Source organism: Fusarium verticillioides, chromosome 8, assembly GCF_000149555.1.
Source record: "Fusarium verticillioides 7600 chromosome 8, whole genome shotgun sequence".
Lineage (NCBI taxonomy): Eukaryota > Fungi > Ascomycota > Sordariomycetes > Hypocreales > Nectriaceae > Fusarium > Fusarium verticillioides.
The window spans coordinates 11203-30789 of record NC_031682.1 but is presented as its reverse complement, the minus strand read 5'-3'; the positions used below and the strand labels follow the sequence as shown (position 1 = coordinate 30789).

At 47.2% G+C, this 19587-nt stretch overlaps 6 protein-coding genes across 6 annotated transcripts; 4 read left to right on the top strand and 2 right to left on the bottom strand.

The window, feature by feature from the left end:
* Window positions 1-2611: 2611 nt before the first annotated feature.
* Window positions 2612-6239, top strand: FVEG_07763 (hypothetical protein; the record flags this gene model as incomplete). Its single annotated transcript, XM_018896437.1, has 1 exon — window positions 2612-6239. The coding sequence occupies one exon, from the start codon at window positions 2612-2614 to the stop codon at window positions 6149-6151; it is 3540 nt and encodes a 1179-aa protein (XP_018753905.1). The 3' UTR covers window positions 6152-6239.
* A 149-nt stretch (window positions 6240-6388) lies between these two features.
* FVEG_07764 (hypothetical protein) lies at window positions 6389-8977 on the bottom strand. Its single transcript, XM_018896438.1, has 11 exons — window positions 8679-8977; window positions 8596-8623; window positions 8441-8530; window positions 8293-8390; window positions 8178-8228; window positions 7911-8115; window positions 7675-7857; window positions 7328-7610; window positions 7173-7274; window positions 7044-7108; window positions 6389-6989 (listed from the first exon to the last, which is right to left on the bottom strand). The coding sequence occupies exons 1-11, from the start codon at window positions 8816-8818 to the stop codon at window positions 6516-6518; spliced, it is 1719 nt and encodes a 572-aa protein (XP_018753906.1). The 5' UTR covers window positions 8819-8977; the 3' UTR covers window positions 6389-6515.
* Window positions 8978-9210: 233 nt separating this feature from the next.
* FVEG_07765 (dihydropyrimidinase) lies at window positions 9211-11113 on the top strand. Its single transcript, XM_018896439.1, has 4 exons — window positions 9211-9560; window positions 9615-10356; window positions 10417-10482; window positions 10534-11113. Exons 1-4 carry the CDS (start codon window positions 9320-9322, stop codon window positions 10988-10990), a joined length of 1506 nt encoding a protein of 501 aa, XP_018753907.1. The 5' UTR covers window positions 9211-9319; the 3' UTR covers window positions 10991-11113.
* Window positions 11057-12050, bottom strand: FVEG_16180 (hypothetical protein). Its single transcript, XM_018905417.1, has one exon. It carries the CDS (start codon window positions 11920-11922, stop codon window positions 11140-11142), a length of 783 nt encoding a protein of 260 aa, XP_018753908.1. The 5' UTR covers window positions 11923-12050; the 3' UTR covers window positions 11057-11139.
* Window positions 12051-12220: 170 nt separating this feature from the next.
* Window positions 12221-14888, top strand: FVEG_07766 (hypothetical protein). Its single transcript, XM_018896440.1, has 3 exons — window positions 12221-12410; window positions 12472-13321; window positions 13391-14888. The coding sequence occupies exons 1-3, from the start codon at window positions 12318-12320 to the stop codon at window positions 14785-14787; spliced, it is 2340 nt and encodes a 779-aa protein (XP_018753909.1). The 5' UTR covers window positions 12221-12317; the 3' UTR covers window positions 14788-14888.
* Window positions 14889-15184: 296 nt separating this feature from the next.
* On the top strand, window positions 15185-18927 carry FVEG_07767 (hypothetical protein). The gene is made up of 7 exons (XM_018896441.1): window positions 15185-15421; window positions 15474-15555; window positions 15619-16745; window positions 17114-17466; window positions 17531-17703; window positions 17756-18570; window positions 18619-18927. The coding sequence occupies exons 1-7, from the start codon at window positions 15239-15241 to the stop codon at window positions 18856-18858; spliced, it is 2973 nt and encodes a 990-aa protein (XP_018753910.1). The 5' UTR covers window positions 15185-15238; the 3' UTR covers window positions 18859-18927.
* The last annotated feature ends 660 nt before the right edge of the window (window positions 18928-19587 follow it).

The window sequence follows — 19587 nt, the reverse complement described above, 5'->3', positions numbered from 1 at the left end:
GAATATTAGTAAAAATGGAATTCTAGTTAACTAAGTCTATAGCTCTATAAAACTAAGCCTTAGAAACTATAGCTAATTCTACTTAGTTAATAGAAAAACTACCCTATTCCTCTAAGGACTGTATGCTATAGGAAAATAATTCATTACCCTGCTCCTTAAGATAACGCTTTATTTTATAAATACAGGCTAAATACGCTATAGCTTCCTTAAGAGCTTCCTTAGCTTTCCTTTTATCCTCCTTTAACTTTTTATACTTTCTTATATTATAAGAAACTATGAATTTAGTAAAAAGAAAAAAAAATTATAAATAGGAAAAACTTATAGAATGTTATAATACTAGAACTATTATAAACTACTTTTATATTAATATAATTGCTATAATAGTTTAACTTATTATCCTTTGCCTTATATATAAGACCCTAGTAATAGCAGCAAGAATATAGTATAATAAAATCCTTAAACTTATAAATATATTATATAAAAGTACTAGCTTTAGAAGTTTTTATATATTTCTTTTTTAAGATATAACTTAATATAGTAATTAGTAAAATATATAGAATTAAAAGAAGTTTAAGTTAGTATTTATAAATATAAAACTAATAAGTAATAAGATAAGTATAATCTTAAGGGCAAGACCTAAAGGAGAGGAGAGATTATATTATAACCCTTGCAGTTATATTATATATACCCTATAAAATCCCTATTATAAGCACTAATTATAGTATAATTAACTAATTCCTTTTTAGTCTATTTACTTTAACTAATAGATAAAAGACTAAGGATTTACTATCTTAGTCCTAGATTAATAGACTAATATCTTAGTCCTTAAAGGAAGTACTATTAAGTACTTACTAGATATAAATATATAGAATACTCTTTTTAGTACTTCTATAGATTTTAGCTTACTAGCTATTAATAAAACTTCTTTATATTAATTAAGCCTAATATGTATTGAATCTAATATTAAGAGATATAATACTTTAATAAGCTTAGTACCACGCCTTACGCAATCTGCTAATAATAAACCCAAGCACGGCTTAGTTTAACACAGTTGGACCCAACTGTTATATAAAGCCTTTATAGACTTGCAGCTTATTATACTTAGAAGATCTGTTAGTTCAGGGCAATATATTATTAGGTTCTAAGAGTATAGGAAATAAAGATTTTAGAAGTTTATTTAACCCTTTTCTATCTTATATAGAGATATTATGCTTATTATATAGATGTGTTATTACATGTAATAGGCTATTGGATAATGTGAATTTGTAGCTCTCTCTAGTGCGACCAGGCTACCAGCCTCACAGGGGACTGCTAGATTGGTATAGAAGCTTCTTGATAGCGGAGCCAAGATGACCAGCAATGGATTGGGGTTGTTCTACGCTGCAGGTGCATGCCCTGCCGGTTCTACTCCCCATGCAGGACTCGTTCACCCCAGCGCTGAGTTAGACAAGTCCAGAATACCGGTTATGGCACTGTTAGTAGAGAATGGCGCTGGGGTAAATGACAAACTTGAGACACAGCACGTGACAGCTCAATAACCGATCGTAAATGCAGTCATGGCCAGTGCTGTTGAGAGGGCCAAGTGGCTCCTGAGCCAAGGCGCAGATCCTGATCTGAAGGGGCAAAACGGGAGCGCCAGAGACTACGCCAAGTTTAGGTCGAGCGATGAAATGAAACAGGTGCTAGGAGTGAGCGATACATAGGACCCCAAAAGGATCGGGGTTAAAATTACAAGGTGGATCTACTTTTATCCATCGTTTGAAAACCTGCTCATGCATGCATGAATCTGCTGACAGGATTGAGGATTCGCTGATTGTAATCTTGCGTTATTGCGTAGCCCAAGAGTCAGCCTTGATCTGTTAAAATTAGCAAGGATAGTGCAAGGATGGGGCGGATGGCTCATGAGCCGGCCTAGCCGGTAGGATTCTCCAGGTGATACTCCCTAATCTCTGCGGATTCTTGGCCCTACGATTTGGGGGCTGCGTGCTAGGCTTAGGTGAGACGGCAGTTGTTTAGCGTGTCACGACACGATATAAGATGCTAATGCGAATATCCGTTCACCAGTGTGCATCTTTAAATAAAGATGAGATTTTAGATTCTATAACTTATCTTTAAAAGAATACATATACTATCAAAATAGAGGTAAACACTTTATCCAACTATGAGTGAGGTAATCGCGATCTCTTATGTATGCGAAGGAACAAGCTTTATGTTCTCCATTTAGTTGTTTATCGTTTATCTCGAGGCTGAGGAATATTTTCTGAAACACGGAAGGATCTGCTAATCGCGGCAGGCTCCAGGGGTTTCGCGTACTATAACCAATGAACGCTATGAATTGTTACGCACTGGTAGCGTGGAGAAAACGTTAATTATAGCAGGCGTCAGCACTAATGCAAATGGGATTAGGGCTGTGTCTGACTGTAACTCCAATCACACAGCAATGGAAGGGCATATTCCGATCGACGGCGGTTCGTCGACCTACGGTTGATATATAGAATGCTCACGGCGTGGCGCATAGATTCAGTAGTTATCCATCATAGGCTTGGAATCTCTTTCACACTCTAGTTTGGTATAGTCATTCATTTTTTCTTCGTCATTCGTTCACGCCAAGATGCGTGCCACATTCTTTGCCCTGGCGGCGCTGCCATTCTGTGCAATTGCTCAAGACCCAATTCCTGAAGCTGCGCCTGCTACTACCACTACTACCTCTGAAGCTTTCATTCCACCAGTGATTGACACGTCCACCGACATCCCTGTTGACCTTGACCCCACCACTACCGATGCTATCGTTGTTCCCCAATCGACCACGGAAGCATTTCAGGAGAATCCTCAGCCAAGTACTCAACCTGCTCCTATCGTTGAGGATACAACAACTTCCCAGAATATCATCCAGGCTCCTACTTCTCAGGCTCCACCTGCTGTCAAAAACACGACTACAGATCCTGTACCTGTCATTGACACCACTCAGCCCATTGCACAAGAAAGTACAACTGAAGCAAATGCTCAAGACACGACTACTGTACAGCCTATCGTCGAGGACACAACCTCACAACAGCTACCTCCTGTCCAGGATACAACCACGGAGTTGCCGCCTCCAATTGATCCCACCACCACCTGGCTTCCTGTAGTTGATACCACCAACCAGCCTATCATCCAGACTCCCGGTTCCTCTCAAGAAACCGCTGGCCTGGACACAAATACGGACGTGCAGGTGCCCGTTGTGCCCACAACAACATCAAGCGCTGTACCAGCTGTGACCTCGGAGACCAGTAATCCTCTACCAGAAACTACGACTCAAGAAAAGCCTATCATTGAAAGCACCACCACTAGCGTCCCTCCTGCTGAGACCACCACTGCGCAGGTTCCTGTACAGGACACTACAACAACAGCTTCTGAGCAGCCTGCTCAGACCACTACACAGCACCAAGAACCTGAGCCGACCACTGAGGAGTCCAAGTCCACCAGTAAAGGTGACGGTGAGCCTGTCATCACTCAGCCCCCAGCTCAAACAACCGTCGCTCCTGAGGTGGCTACATCTAGCGTTTCCTCCGTCTCCTCTCAGGTCGCCGCTCTGATTCCCATCATCAACAAATGGACTGAAGACCCTGAGTCTCTCACCGATGAGACCAACAAGGAGGTCGAGGACACTCACGACGACATCATCGCTGTTATCGTGTCTCTGGGCGGCAAGCCCGATGTTGGCTGCAACAAGAAGCGAGGCCTGCTTGGACCTATTGGCGATATCATCAACAAGCTCGCTTGTATGGCTCAGGATCTTACCAACATCTCGGGCAGCATCATTGCTGGTAACGTGCCTGCCGTCACCAGTGTTGTTCCTCAGGTCCAGAGCCAGAACGATGATCTGACAGAGGAGGATGAGGATAATCAGAGCCAGGAGGAGCAAAGCAAGGAAGAGTCCACCAAGCAAGAAGAGACGACCAAGAAGGAGTCTACTACAGAGGCGCCTACAACCACCGAAGCCCCTACTTCGACAGAGGAGTCAACTACCACCGAAGCCACCACCACGACTACTGGAATACTGCAAGTTTGTGGTGCTGACACTTGCGGTGGTGGCAGCGGTGGTGGATCTTGTCCTATTGGGTCTGGGGGGTCGAAAGGAGGACAGATGGGCAGCGCTGCTGTTGAAGTCAACTGCAATGACCTCTCAACGACTACCATTGACGGGCCCCTCCCTACGAACCCTTCTCAGACCATTGACTTTGGTGACGATCCCTTTACAGCTCCTACAGCCCGCACCGAGTCTGCAACCCTGCCCTCCAAGCGTGATACAGAGCTCGGGGCTCGAGCATTCAACGATGACATGTCTCCCAATCCTTTCTATGTTGCCTCCCTCACCCCTCTTTGGGTGGACCAGACTGGAGCCACAGCTGGACACTGGTTTCGCGCTCCTCCTTTTGCTGGTAAAGGCTCTGCAGGAGTCAACGGTATCTATGGCTGTACCTCGGTCATTGTCGTGTCTGACTTGGGTGTCTATGTGTCTCACATATGGGAGAACCCCGTCTTTATCGACAACCTCGGGAACCCCACGCCTGACGACGTATTCCAGGCTACTACTTTCAACGCGCTTCGCGACGGCACTTTCGATGGCTATGCCGAAAGTATTGCTGGTTATGTCGGCACAGACCAAGCCCCCAGTGTGCTGCATTCCATGTTCCACCCCAGGGTTTTCGTTGTGACCCCATTCACTACTGACTATGATCGTGGTCGTGGCGTGACCACCACTTTCCGCTACGAGGCACGTGCCAATTACCTCGCGACTGCAATCTCTGGTATTGTTCCTGGATCTGATTATACCGTTCTCGGTTATACACGAGTTGGCGAAGTAGAATCTAAGGAGCAGTACGGAACGTGGGGTCGCGCTATCGTCGAGTATGATATGCTTGAGGACATTGTTTTTGGGTCTGACGAGAACGCCATGGGCCAGTTCATGGGACGATGGAGACTCTGGGTCGAGGACCAGCTTGTCACTTCCCACAGGTTCATGGTTTTCCCCGATCCCATTGCCGTCCCCGAAACTACACCTGCTGCTACACCCGCTGCCGGCCTGCGGAAGCGCGCCGACGAGGAGGCTGCTAGCAAGTGCTTGGTCCGCGGTGGTTCCACTGGTGCCACCTCAGCCGGGCCCTCTTCTACAGACAAAGCTGCTACTACAGCCGATGCCACTTCCACTGCCGTGACTTCAGCAGCCCCTACTACAGATGAAAAGACTGCTGAGTCTACTGGAACAACCGCTGAGGAAGAGAAGACCACCGAGGCTGCAGGAATAACCACAAGCGAGCACAAGACCGAAGAGGCTACAACAACTCAAGCTGAGCCGGCCTTGACCACCTCTACCCCAAGCACCTTTATCACTACTACCAGAGCCTCATCTGATGCCATCACAACTGAAGTCACATCTGATGCAGCAACAACTAGTGAGGAAGTCCGCACTTACTACCCTTGCGTAATCTACGGCGGACCTCGTGTCGACAAGCCATACTGTCAATGCAGCACCACAGTCTCTGGCAAGCAGTACGTCACTTCGGCCTCTCTGATCGACAACAGCTGCGAGGACTATACTTCATACCCGTCCCCCGTCGTCCCCGTAACCGAGGCTCCTGCTACCCAAGCTCCAGTGCAGACTCCCTTCACTGAGACCAACGATGGCACGGTCTTGGTCTACTCAGCCTACACCCTCGACTACTTCATGGCTTATACTGTTCACGTCACAGCGACACGTGGTTATGGTGTACCGTCAACTGTTTCCACGCCTGTACCCACTCAAACTGCTGTTGATAACGATGGCAGCGGCCAGTGTGGAACATCCGACAGTCTGTCAAAGAAGGGCTTGGGCGAGGCCTGTGATAGAGCTATCAATGAGTTCGACGCCGATACTGTGTACAAGGGTTACACGACCCGATACAGTCGGTCTAACAAGGGTATTCTTATGGTTGCCTCTGTTGGTCAAGCTGCTTGTATTGCCAAGTTTGAGTGTGACGACTACGGTATTGGAATGAAGGGTAGTGACATTATTGCAGCTCGCGAGAACGCCAAGAAGAATGATGGTATCTGGATTTGTGGCCACATTCGTCTATCAAACTCATGCAGCGTCGTCATGGACTACTGCACAAACTGTAACAACAGTGGTTAGGTTGTTATTTTCTAGGATAGCTTTCAACATTTAGACTATTTCTCTTTCTACATCAATTTACTTTTCTGAACTACATCTTATATCAAGCTTTTACGAGAGAACGTCCGTTTCATTCTATGAGAAGACGATCCAACGACGATACTTCATTTCCAATTCCCGCCCTTGCAACTTGTCCTGGTTCCATATCCTGGAGCACAGTTCAATAAAATTTCATCTTTATATAAATAGATAGCATAATTGCGTTATAGTATTATGGGACTAGAAGTATCAATCTCAAAAGACCCCGAACATCAGCAAGGTAAGATTAGCAGGACCTGAAGTGCCTAAAGCCCTGCGCAACCAATTGTCGGACTCCTTACACTCCTTACACCCCTAATATGTCTACGCCCGAGGTGTCCTTCGCCGTGCTGCTCTCGTGGCTGGAGCATACAGAGTCCTCGGGCTGTATACCCGAGATTGGGAATTCCACAACACTTTCGCCCTCCAGATATCCCTCGCTATCTGCCAGATGCTCAAAGCCAAGGTGGGAAGTTGCCTGACCGTGTGGAAGGACTTTGGCTGGGAACACCAAGTTCAGGGCGTAGTAAAATGCTGCGGCTGCAGAGAAGCAGATAACCCAACCTGTCTGATATATGTGAGTCGCAGCCATAGACACCCAGGTTGGATGATAGGCTCCAATAAGTCCTGGAATACCGAATACTGCGGAGCAAACCCAACATCCGAGTGCCTTCAGATTCCAACCGCCAATGTAAAAGTACAATGAGCCTTTGGATGGGTTGAATAGCGATGGGGTGTGGATATTTCCACGTTTGACGAAGAAATAGTCAATAATAATGATCTGAGTGTGTTAGTGTCTTGAGACCCTGGGGGTCCGAGGCGGGAGAAAGCTTACGGCACAGATTGGTGAGATGAAACAATTGTAACTGCCGAGAAATATCAAGAAAGCTGATCCAGAAGCTACAGGAGAGGTAGGTTTTGTCAGCGTTTGATATGACTACTCGAGGTATGTAGAGAATCTTACTTAGGAGCTTCCACGGAACAATGGCGAGGGACAAGATGCCGCAGCAAATCTGGCCCCGAACAATTGTAAACACTTTCGGTACTAGACCGGTAACATCAGCTCCTGTAAGATGTGTTAGAAATCCCAAGTGTCATCTTATGGAGGACCCATCTTACCAAAGGGGATAGCGTTACATCCGATGTTCACGCCCAACACCGACAACGCAAATCCGAATGAGGCAAAGAAGCACCCAGCGCGAGCTGCTGGACCCCAAAATCGATCCAGGATTGCGTTGAGAAGATCCCACTGGTTCCAGTATGCGTGGCCGAATTTCCCTTGCACTGCTGCTGTAGCACCAATACCAAAAAAGAAAATCAGCGTCTTGCTGAGGAAGATGGACGATGATTGCCTCCAACCAGCATCCTTGGGCCTACGGGTGTACCGAGTGAGGTCGGGTTGCTGTGTTGTTTGTTAGTTTACCCTCGAAGTTCGCAAAGATGCTTACGGATCCATTCAGACTCACGTTGACCAGCAGCGCAGACGTGACGCCCAAGCAGCTGTTGATTCCATTAAGCATTGCCCAACCGAGGGCTCCACCTTTGACTTCCGTGCTTGAAGAAAGAGAACTCATACGAATCCCTCCTCCGTAATGAAGACACCAGGAGAAGACACCGATACAAGCCAGAGGACAGATTATGGACTCAGCCTAGGACTTGTTAGGCTCAACACATGAATCAAGGTCCAAGAGGATGTACGAACCGCGAATAGAAACTTGATCTTGCGCGGGTGAACTGCCAAAAAGGGCATCTCAATGATCCAGAACAAGAAGAAGGCCAGAAGATCTCTAGATGTGATGCCAGCGCTGGCAGGCAAGTGGTTCGTCATATTCCACCAGGATTCTCCAAAGACGCATCTCAGGAGAACGCTGAGTAGCTGGGACCCAAAATATGACTGGACTCCAAACCTGTAAAGCTATCAGTACGAAGCGTCCTTTCTCTTGACTCACATGTCCATGTTCTATCTTACCAGATAGTGGCTACCACGGCTCGGATCCAAACGAAAAAGAACTGGCCATACCTACACTTTCTGTTAGTAAATCCACCATGTGAGATGTCAAGTTTCGAGGGTTGCGATGACTAACATTCCGAAGACACTCCGAGCCAGGACGGGGTAGCCAACATGATATCTTGCGCCTGGTCGACCGAGAGCAAGAGCAACAGAAGATGAGATCAAGTTGGCCTGGTTCGAGGTTAGCTATTGCGCTTCGGTTACTGTATTATAATTCTTACAATGATGCATGCAATCAGAGCTTGATACCAGTTAAGGCCAACAGCGATCAGACTCGCTCCGTTTGACCATTGACTTGCGTTAAACGCGTTCTAGACGGTCACGCAGCAAGTTAGCGATGTGATTCAACAATATGGATACAATGATGCTGCCTTACACCCCACCAATAACTGCTGAGTGAGATCCTGACTCGAAAATTAGCAAATTGTATAAAGCTCTCCTGTTCAGCATGACGCATACCAAGACCATGTCCTTGCGCTCGGTGGAGTAGGCGCGAGATCCTTGTTAATCCAAGGCGAGGATTTGGTTCCGTCCGCAGAGTTTGTAGTCAACACTGCCTTCCACTCAGCCTTCGAACGGGGAACTTTTGGCATCTTCATAATGGATAAGGCGAGAGACGATTGATTCGGTAGCCACTTGTCGCTTGTGAGATTTCTTTCAGCAGAGTGAGGTACATGCTGCAACTTAGACAACTGCAAGAGTTTGTGGCTTGCGATTCAGCATATCAGCAAGATTATACTGAGCATCACTGGTGTTGTGGTATGCTGAATGATTTGGGTAGCTCGCTATCTGTCGGAACGGCCATATCGTTATCATAGACCAGCGCTAAAGTGGCGATACGGATTATCTCTCAAGATAACGATATGACGGGTTGGCCCGACGCTAAGGATGCTGTAGCTCGAATGCGGACCATTCCGAAGCAGCTACCTCCAGCCAGTCATAAAAAGCAGAGGTAAATAAAACATTTTGTGACTACTCTCATCTATGCTCACGGATCATCCAGCTGGACTTGATCTCCTTTCCGCCTTGCGAATGTTCCTATCATTACCATACCGTTTCGCAAACATCCAGAGTTTAATTCGCCAGAAGCGCACAGAACTATGCAAGAATTTGATACCATCCTGCGCAATGCCCATGTCAATGGTTCCTTTGTTTGCGATATAGGCATCAAGCGAGGCGTCATTGTGGGCCTAGGCGTTGGCCTCGTTGCAACAGAAGACACGCAAATAATTGACTGCAACGGGGCCATTGTAACTCCAGGTGGGGTTGATGGCCATGTCCACCTGTCTCAAGATCGCTCGCCCAGAGCTCAAGAAGCAGGCTATACTAGTGCCGATACAAGTACGCATGCGCTCTTCCTCATACATGGTAATTTTCACTAACTCCAACACGCAGTCGACACGGGGACTAGGAGTGCAATTGCCGGGGGCACGACGACAGTCATCTTATTTGCAGAGCAATCTCGGGGCCAGTCTCTGAAAGAGCAAGTTGACAAATACCATGAACTTGTCAATGACCAAGGCTCATATGCGGACTACGGTTTCCATGCCATTATCACCGATCCCACTGCACAAGTGCTAGAACAAGAACTTCCAGAGCTTGCCCAGTCTGGTATAATGAGCATGAAGCTATTCCTCACATACAAGCACATGAGGATTTCGGATCGTCAGGTGCTCTCAGCGCTGCAAAAAGCACGGGAACTAGGAATGGTGGCACTAGTGCATGCTGAGAATGGGGATCTTGTCGATTTCTTTACTGAGCATTTAGAAGCCCAGGGACTTACAGACCCGAGGTTCAAGGCAATAGCGCATCCTCCAGAGGCTGAGGCCGAAGCCGTCAACCGCGCTATTACTTTCTCCTCGGTCATGGACACGCCGATGCTCATCGTTCATGTCTCTGTTCGACAATCGATGAATGTTATACGCAAGGCCCAATCATTATTGAGGCCGGTATTCGCAGAGACATGTCCTCAGTACCTATTATTAGGCAAAGAGAATCTCGACAGGGATCATTTCTGTGGTGCCAAGTTCGTCTGCTCGCCTCCTTTGCGCAGCGACCCAAAGGATATTGAGGAAATATGGAGAGGAATCATCAACGGCACATTCACCATATTCTCATCAGACCACTGCCCGTATCGGTAAGAATTCACCTGCTATCAGCCGTCCTTTGTAAGAAGAATTAACTCATATCAACTCAGGTTCGATGATACCAGGGGAAAGAAGTTGGGTCATTCATACAGCAAAAGTGGCGAGGTTCAAGGAGTGTAAGTCCTGAGTGATCAACATTTATCTGGCTAGTACTAACCATCATCGAGATTCACAAAAATACCAAATGGTCTTCCTGGAGTCGAGACCCGGATACCCTTGCTCTTCTCTGAAGGTGTCCTCAAGCGTCAGTGCATTGATGTAAAGAGATTTGTCGAACTCACGTCTGAAAACCCGGCGAAATTGTATGGCCTCTATCCACGCAAAGGTGCCATACAAATAGGATCAGACGCCGATATTGTCATATGGCACACACAGGATACGTTCTCGCCTAGAAGGTTGGACCACGATCTACACCTGCACGATGGCTGTGACTACTCGCCATATGAAGGCATTGAGTTTTTGAACTGGCCTCGAATTGTTCTTATGCGGGGCAGAGTGGTTTTTCAGGATGGCATTGTAACAGGCACCAAGGGTTATGGTCAATTCTTGAAAAGGAATACATGTGCTCTGACTTATCGACGCCGAATGGGCAAGGAATGGGATGTGCTACATGCCTCTATATGAGTGGTTCGACAAGCAAGGAGGTTAAGAGCATTACTTAGACTTGCAACATTGTCATGGAAAAGAGAAACCGGAAAATACATTGTCAACAACTCAAGCATATGCTAATAAGTACCAGTATCTACCGCTAGCTTGTTTCCTACTACAACTATCTATGTGTCGTGGACCGGTTCTGTTCTCATATTGAATAACGAACCCCACTCACTAGCAAGTCCTGATGTTTCTATACCAAGTTGTCGAAGCATACCGTACAATACGGTTGCAACTGAGTCTAGAACCGTAACAGAATATCTTCTTTCCCAGAATATCACTCTTTGTGCAGCCGCGAGGTTGGTACACATGATGAGAATGACCCGGGCCCCGTTTGTGACAACCTGTGAGACCATTTCATCCAACTCTTGCTCTTGAACAGCCGCGAAATCAAAGTTTGACGTCAAGCCGGAGCATTGAGATCTTGTTCCTGCTATAGACAGCCCTTCTTTTGCAAAGTTGTCGCAAATTGCAGCATTAACCTCTGTTATATATGGTGTCACGAGGCCGATTTCTGGAGCCACGCTTCGAAGAAGGATATCCCTCATTGCCAAGACCGATGATGTTGCTGGAATGCCGGTGGTATTCTCGATCATTTGACATAAAGTGTCATCGGAAGAAAACCCGAGCCAGGATGCGGATGTGCCGCTCCAGCCAATGATATCGACTTTCGCATCGGCTAATAGTCCCGCTGCCTCAAGCATTGACTCCAGGGTAAATTGGGATTTTGAATCGTCAGAGAGTTCGATCTTCGTAACGCGGAATCTCGCAAAATGGAGGCTAGCTTTTATTCCCTCCTGTGCAAGACTGAGAATCATTTGCTGCGTTAACGGTTCCAGTGCTGTATTTGATGACGGTACGATAACTCCCAACCGAGCTTTGCGTGGAAATGGTCTCGAATCCATGACTGATGTACAAGATTTAGAATAAAGCCGAGGCGACTGATAGTGATATTATGAACAACGCACTTCTACCGACGGAAACATATCGCAAGACCGGCACTTCAACAGACGCGAATTGGCTGCGATTAATTTGTAGAGAAAATGTGATTACGGATGGGCGCTATGATTCGGAATGGTCCGCAATCAAAGATAACAGATAACGTTAGTACCAAGCATGGACGTTAGTCACTGATAAGATTTGTCCGTGTATGAGCCAGCCTGATTCTGGCTAGCCCGAGTGTCGGGTCACTCCGGTGCCGATAACAACGAGGCGGGCATAAACATCAATGCATAACTCGGATCACATCCGTATCTGGACGGACAAACTGCAAAAGCTATCGCTCTGATCCGATTACGTTATGGAAGAAGAGAGTATGGCCGAATACGGCCGCCCTGCAAAACGACCTCGGGTCTTGGTTGCATGTCAGAGATGCAAGAGCCGACGACAAAAGGCAAGATAAACATCAATTTCACGGTCGCGATCGATCTGCATGCTAACTGAGACAAAACTAGTGCGACAACACGAGCCCAGCCTGCTCGAATTGTGACAAGGCAAAGGTGCCGTGCATATACAGTAACCAAGCCTACCCATCGTCCTATGTCAAGAGGCTGGAAGAGCGAGTTCGCCAATTGGAGGCAAATCTCGTGATGGACGAGTCTTCTCCAAATCAGGTAACCAGCACTGAGGATCTTCGCGAAAGACGAGTAGAAAATTTGCCAACAACCGCTCGGTCCGAAAGCCCTGCACCAGGTCGTTCACGAGAAATTACTGAGGTGACCTCTGGAGCAGAGCGTTCTGGTCAACTTGCGCTGGGTCTGGGGGTCCTATCCTCGTGCGCAGGGGCTGAACCGCATTACTTTGGCTTCTCAGCTGGTCTAAGCCTTGCACATTTTGTTCAGGTTGCTATTGATTCAGGGGAAAACCCCGTGGACGTGTCTCTACCTCAGCTCGCAGACAGACCCTTCTCGCACCAAGTGCCAAAAGCCAACATCACATTGGCCGAACCTCCCAAATACAATGCAGGGTCGAGCTATATACGGGCTTATCTGGCACTCGTGCATCCCTTGTATCCGTTCTTGAACTTGGAAAGGTTGTGGCAATTGCATCGCTCTATCACCAAACGACGAGATGGGCAAGAATCTCTTAGTACAGAGCATATTGACTTGGCAATAATGCATTTAGTATACGCCATTGGTTCTAGGTGCCTTCAGCTGCTTCAAAGGTTCAGCATTTCGAGTACAGTTCCTGAAGGACATTTTCTTCGAGCAATGGAGCATATTCGCCAAGACCTCAAGTTTACGAGCACCAAGTCCATCGAGGTGACGTTACTTCTTGCGATCCATTCAATGCGCTCTCCTTACGGTAAGGAAATCCTTATTAATATTACTCTGCTCATGTGTCCGCTCGCTGACGAGGTCATGCCAACCAAAGGTACGAGTGTATGGCATCTTGCGGGCCTAGCTATTCGTCAATGTCTCGAACTTGGACTCCACAAACAACGCCACGTAGATCGCCAAAATATGGAAGTGGACCACTATCGGAAGAGATTATTTTGGAGTGCCTATATTTTCGAGAGGAAAACAGCTCTAGTTCTAGGTCGGCCATTTGCTCTCTCAGACGAAGAAATTGACCTTTCTTTGCCGGCGGCTATGGACCATGGTGATCAAGCCACCACTCCAGATCAAATGCCACAACATAGCCTGGACCATGGTTCAGAGTATAAAGCTGCCCTCAGTTTTCACCGGCAACATATACAGCTGTACCAAATCCACAGCGAGATTCGTCTGGCCCTGTCACGAATAAAGAAAACTCCAGCAAAGGAGGGCCTGCGAACAACAACATCCAAATTGCTTCAACAACTGGACCAGTGGAAAAAGCAAGTTCTAGCGACGTTCAGTGAAGACGCTTCCAAGGGGTCTGATGGTTCGAGAAGGCTTACGGACCTCTTACGCGAACAGGATAATGCTGACAGCGAAGAGTCGTCGTCTTCAGAAACTTCCCAAGACCAAGGATTTCTCAAAAGGTCTGTCGAGATGGAAAAGACTGAGCTTTTACTAGAATATCACAAAGCCCGAAGGTCATTACTTCAACCATTAATGACCGAGAACTGTCACAATTACCCATTTGAGACAACCGACTACACGGCATGCGCCGAGTCATCTGGACAAATATGCCGGCTCTACAGGCGCCTCCATCGTCTGTCACCGATTCCATTCTCACTAAGAGATCTGCACGCAGTTTTCCTTGCTGGCTTCACGTTAATTTACTGTATTCGCATGTGTCCCTCTATCTATTCGGTGGAGCGCATCGGCGACGTCGGGGCCTGTTCCACTGTCTTATATGTCATCACAGAACAGTGGTCAAGCGCAAAGAAATACCGTGACGTCTTCGAGACGATTTCAGAGAAAATTCTAGACGCAGTGAAAGGGCAGCACCTGGGAAATCACAGTGCTGAACGCTTGTCAAGCCGAGAGACACATGGCGCGACAGCGATTAACGGACCGAGACCGAGAGAATCCCGCATGCCACACGTACTTGACGGTAATTTCAATATCACATCAAACTATGGGGAGAGGAATGAGTACCACGCTAGGAGAGAGTCTGTGGAGGGTTGTGAGACTCGGAGACGCGTCCCTGATGAAATACCTGCGCAGTCCTCGTTGGGGTTGACGCAACCAACGTACTTACTCCTCGATGGGGATCGATTTACTGATGCTACAAATTTTGTCCCTCATTTCCGTCAAAGCATAGACTTGGACTTGGATCACGATATTGAGAAACTTCTCTCGAGTGAGGGACTAGAGTGGTTTACTGGTGCCGTTCTGTAGAGATGGGCAAGTCGGAGTTGTCATCTGTTATGAGGCCAGATTGTTCACTCAAGTTTCTGAAGATTTATCATAATAAAAATGCACTGCCAAACCATGCCAAGTCATCATTAAGCAGTTTCTCCATGTAGATAGTGATGCTGTATCCGACCGAAGGGAATATTGACCAGCCCCACTGATAAGAACTAAACCAGACTCAGGATGGTAGCAATCCACAACTCAACCCTGCGATAAGCCATATCTTTCGCATTCAACCCTCGGAACCATCCGAATTCTCTCGACTGCGCCGCCGATGCGGGGTTATGAAAAGTTGAGGCAGTCAGCTTCTTTGTCATAGGCGGGAAATCAAAGTGTTAAATTAAAGTAGCTGTCCCAGTACTCAAACCTGCCAGCCCAAACTACCGCCTCACCATTACTGCTGCTCCGCGTAAAACACTTACGGCTGCAAACTCATATGAAAATCATCATGGAGGCATTCGATCTCGTTATTATCAACGGTGTATGTGTTACAGCCTCTGATATAGGTGCTTATGACGTTGCTATCAAGGATGGCAAAATCGCCTTGCTTGCACCATCGGGATCACTTGCTGAGACGGATGCATTGCGAATAATTGATGCCGAGGGTGCATATGTGACTGTAGGTCTCATCTCCACTTCTGGATAGAGTTACGCTCACCTTCAATGGATAGCCTGGTGGTGTTGATTGCCATGTTCATCTACAAGAACCTGCCATGTTTGGGAAGGGCTCCTCTTCTGATACATTTGAAACAGGTGAGTTGTACAACACACTAGAGACCGTATTCATGAAGGGACCGCATTTTGACACAAATCCAGGAACCCGCTCGGCAATCGCTGGAGGCTGTACTACGATTGTTTGCTTCGCTCCTCAACAGAGACACGAGCCCTCACTTCTGAAGCCTTTGGCCGACGCCCATGACAAGGCTCGAGGGAACACTTACTGTGACTACGGGTTCCATCTCCTTGTCTCCAATCCCACCGAAACAGCTCTCTCCGAGCTTGGAATGCTCAAAGCCGAGGGCGTCACATCCCTCAAGATCTATATGACCTATGAGGCGCTCCAACTCCGCGACGATCAAATCCTATCGGTTCTTCACCATGCTCGTAACAACCATATCCTCACCATGATCCATGCAGAGAATGGTGATATTCTGAACTGGCTGACAGATCAGCTTGAAGCCAGCAAACTCTTCGCTCCAAAATACCATGCAACATCGCGTCCGCCTGCGCTCGAAGCGGAAGCAACAAACCGTGCCATCGTGCTATCTTCTATTATTGCTAATACGCCTATCTTGTTGGTGCATATTAGTGACCCGGATGCAACATATCGCATTAGGCAAGCCCAGACAGCTGGCCAACCAATCTTTGCAGAGACTTGCCCGCAGTATCTATTTCTGACGCGCAGTGATCTAGATGCGCCAGGCTTCGAGGGTGCTAAGTTCGTGTGCTCGCCACCCCCACGCGATGAAGCATCACAAGAGGTTATTTGGGAGGGCCTACGAAATGGAACATTTACTGTTCTGAGCTCAGATCATTGCCCGTTCTCTTATGATGATACAGAAAAGGGCAAGAAGGCTTGCATTACACATGACTATCCAGTCGGAAAGTTCAGGCACATTCCGAATGGAATTCCTGGGGTAGAAACGAGACTCCCTCTTGTGTTTTCTGCTGACAAGCTGCCCCTAACGAAATTCGTGGAGGTGACATCAACCAATGCGGCAAAGTTGTATGGGCTATATCCCAAGAAGGGATCAATGATGCCTGGTGTGTCGGATGCGGATCTCGTGATCTGGTATCCCAATGACAAGTTGCCCGACGTGACCATTCGAAACGAAGCATTACACCACGCCAATGACTACACACCATACGAAGGCAGGACAGTGAAGAACTGGCCACGATATACAATCTTACGCGGTATGGTTATATGGGATAATGGAGAGATAGTAGGCAAGAAGGGATATGGCGATTTTGTTCAGCGACAGGCTGGTGTACTGAATGATATTTGGAATCGTGTAGGGGAGCAGGAATCATTCACTGCAGCCTATCTCTAGGTTATTGTTTTTCTTGACCTAAGTATAAAAGACACAATTTATAAAGGGCTCTCACAATATGGATCCTGAACTTAGCCTCGGCTAAAGTAGGGCAGTCTGCCATGTTAGGTCTAGTGGAGCAATCTCACGCTGAACCGCTGAACCGCTGAACAACAGAGCATTGGGCCACTAATTCTAACTCTATCATCACCTCTTAGTCGGTCATGACGTTTTAGATACCCTTCCTACTCTTCCTGACTATGCAATCTAACACCTGATAGATCGTGGTAATGCGACCCTCAACAGCGTGCTTGAACTGTAGAAGTTCTAAACGCAAATGCGATCGGGCAGACAGCTCAGCAGCATGCTCCCAGTGTGTTCAGCGAAACTTGCAGTGTACAACGACAACTATCATCAGCCCCCAACTTCCAAGATCATCAGAAGTTCAGTATCCCTCACGGCTTAGTCAGTCAACCTGTACACAAGATGAGAAGATGTACTTGGTGGGTCTCTACTTTCGCTTTATCCATGATTCCCCTCACAGCCTCTTCCACGAGCCCACATTCAAAGTCAGCGTGGGAGAAGGTACTGTCAAACAACCTGTCCTTCTTGCTATGATGGGTTTATCTGCAAGGTATGTTATAGTTCTCATATCTTGTTTCATATGCACACGCTCAACAGCTCTGATCTGAGACCAGATTCGCCACAGACCCTGACATCGTTGCTCGTGGGCCGATGTATCGTGCTCAAGCTACCGCAGCATTGAAGGACGACCTAGAACATATCTGCATCGAGAACATCCAAGCTTGCATTCTTGTCGGAAACAATTTCTTCGGAGAAGGTGACGCAGATGCCGAGTCTCTGTATTTTGGTTCGTCTTTGGCCCCTCATTTCAGCTGCAACGATATCTAATTGTCAGTCAGGACTCGCAAGTCGAATGACTCAAATTCTGAAGCTGGGAGAAATTGACGAAAGCGATGACGGTGTGATGCGAGAAGTCAAGAGACGCATATTCTGGACGTGCTTCATTATCGACACTTGGGCCAGTGGAGGCTCTAACCTATCACCACAGTTCAGATGGCGAACCAAACAACCTCGAGGGCCACTCGACGAATACATGTTCTACAACATGAGGTCAGGAGATGGAGACGTCACAGAGTTGGACTGGAAGCCTGGATTGTGGGCTCACATGGTCAGACTGGTTGGGTTATATGCTGAGATACAGAACCTTCAGCAAGAACTCGCGAATGGGGTTGAGTGGAACGAACCCTTCATAGATGAGTCAGTGCAACGACTTGAAGCTGAGCTCAGGGCTTTCGAGGAGGGTTTGGGTCCTGGATTGATGTTCTCAAGGGAAAACCTGGCTTCTTTCGTCGACCGTGGCTTAGGACGCGTCTTCATAGCCTTTCATCTGGGCTATCACCACTACTATACGCTTTTATTTTACCAATACCTCGATCATCGCCGACCGCCGACAACAAACGGCCGGAAGTATGCTAGCTCCTGCAAATCCCATGCAGCCATTGTATGCGACGTTCTCAAGGTCTCACGGGAGGTCCCTGGGGCCGAGGCACTCTACAACATCGTGGGGCATGTGACAATCGTGTCCTCATCAGTGTTATTGCACACATATCTATTCGGAGAGTCTCATGAGCTTGAGGAGTCAAGAGACCGCCTGAGTTCAAACCTCGAATCCTTGGTACAACTAAGAAACTACTGGCCCAGCGTGGAGATGATGGTAAGTACATCGCTATTACTCCTCGGTCATTTTCTCACCAGTAAGCAGATCAAACGCCTGGTTGTCTTTCAGAAGAATTGCATTCAGTCAATGAATGCCGAGTCTTACCGGTTCGACAGATGGATGGTCAAGTTTCTTATTGCTCATGCACTTGCTCTTGAAGATAAGGTGGATGATAATTGGTCTGCTGCCAGTGTTGAAGCAACAAACGGAAACGACCATCTTGAACGAGGTCGCATCACTCAGGCCATGATTATGGATATACAGAACTATGACACCGAGACCTGATGAGTATTAGATGATCCAAATAATTAATACGTGAGGGGATGATTTCAAAACGCAATACAAACTCTGAATGTGTATCATGAAAACCGCCAGGCAATGGTTGAAAGTTAGCATCGCGTAGCTACCGCGGCGCGACGCGATGGTGTTGTCACTGGGGTGAACGGTTCAGGGTGTCACGTTAGCAAGAAGATGCCGGCTAAACGGCCGAAGTGGGGGAGACCTCTGAAGATGGAAGCCAATCGAAGCAAGTCAAACCCGGGAAATATGTCCAATCAAATGATGCCAAAGCCGGAGCTAAGTGTGCCCCCTCATCTCTGACTCGAGAACCCAGTTCGACTCCACACACCTGGGCAGCAAATGCAGCATCTAGAGCGCCAGCAAGGAAGAAAAAGGACATGTTTGGACAATGAAAAACATCACAGCTAGGCCGAGATTAGTTGCTGGCTCAGATGCTATTCCAGGCTGAGGTCTGAGCAATTGGCCATGGAATGACCGTCAGTGTTTAATGCCTCAAGAGATGAGGAACCCAGGGACCTGCTTACCCTGCAGATAAAGTTCTATTCATAAAATCGCTGTTTAAAAAAGATCCATCATATAACATAAACACTAAAAAGAGTGAAATAAGATATTTATTTAGATAAGCTTTAATATACTCATTCATTTAGATTCGATGATGACGAGCTATGGAAGAGAATTTAGAGCAAGGTCCCAAATGATAGGCCACTTACAATT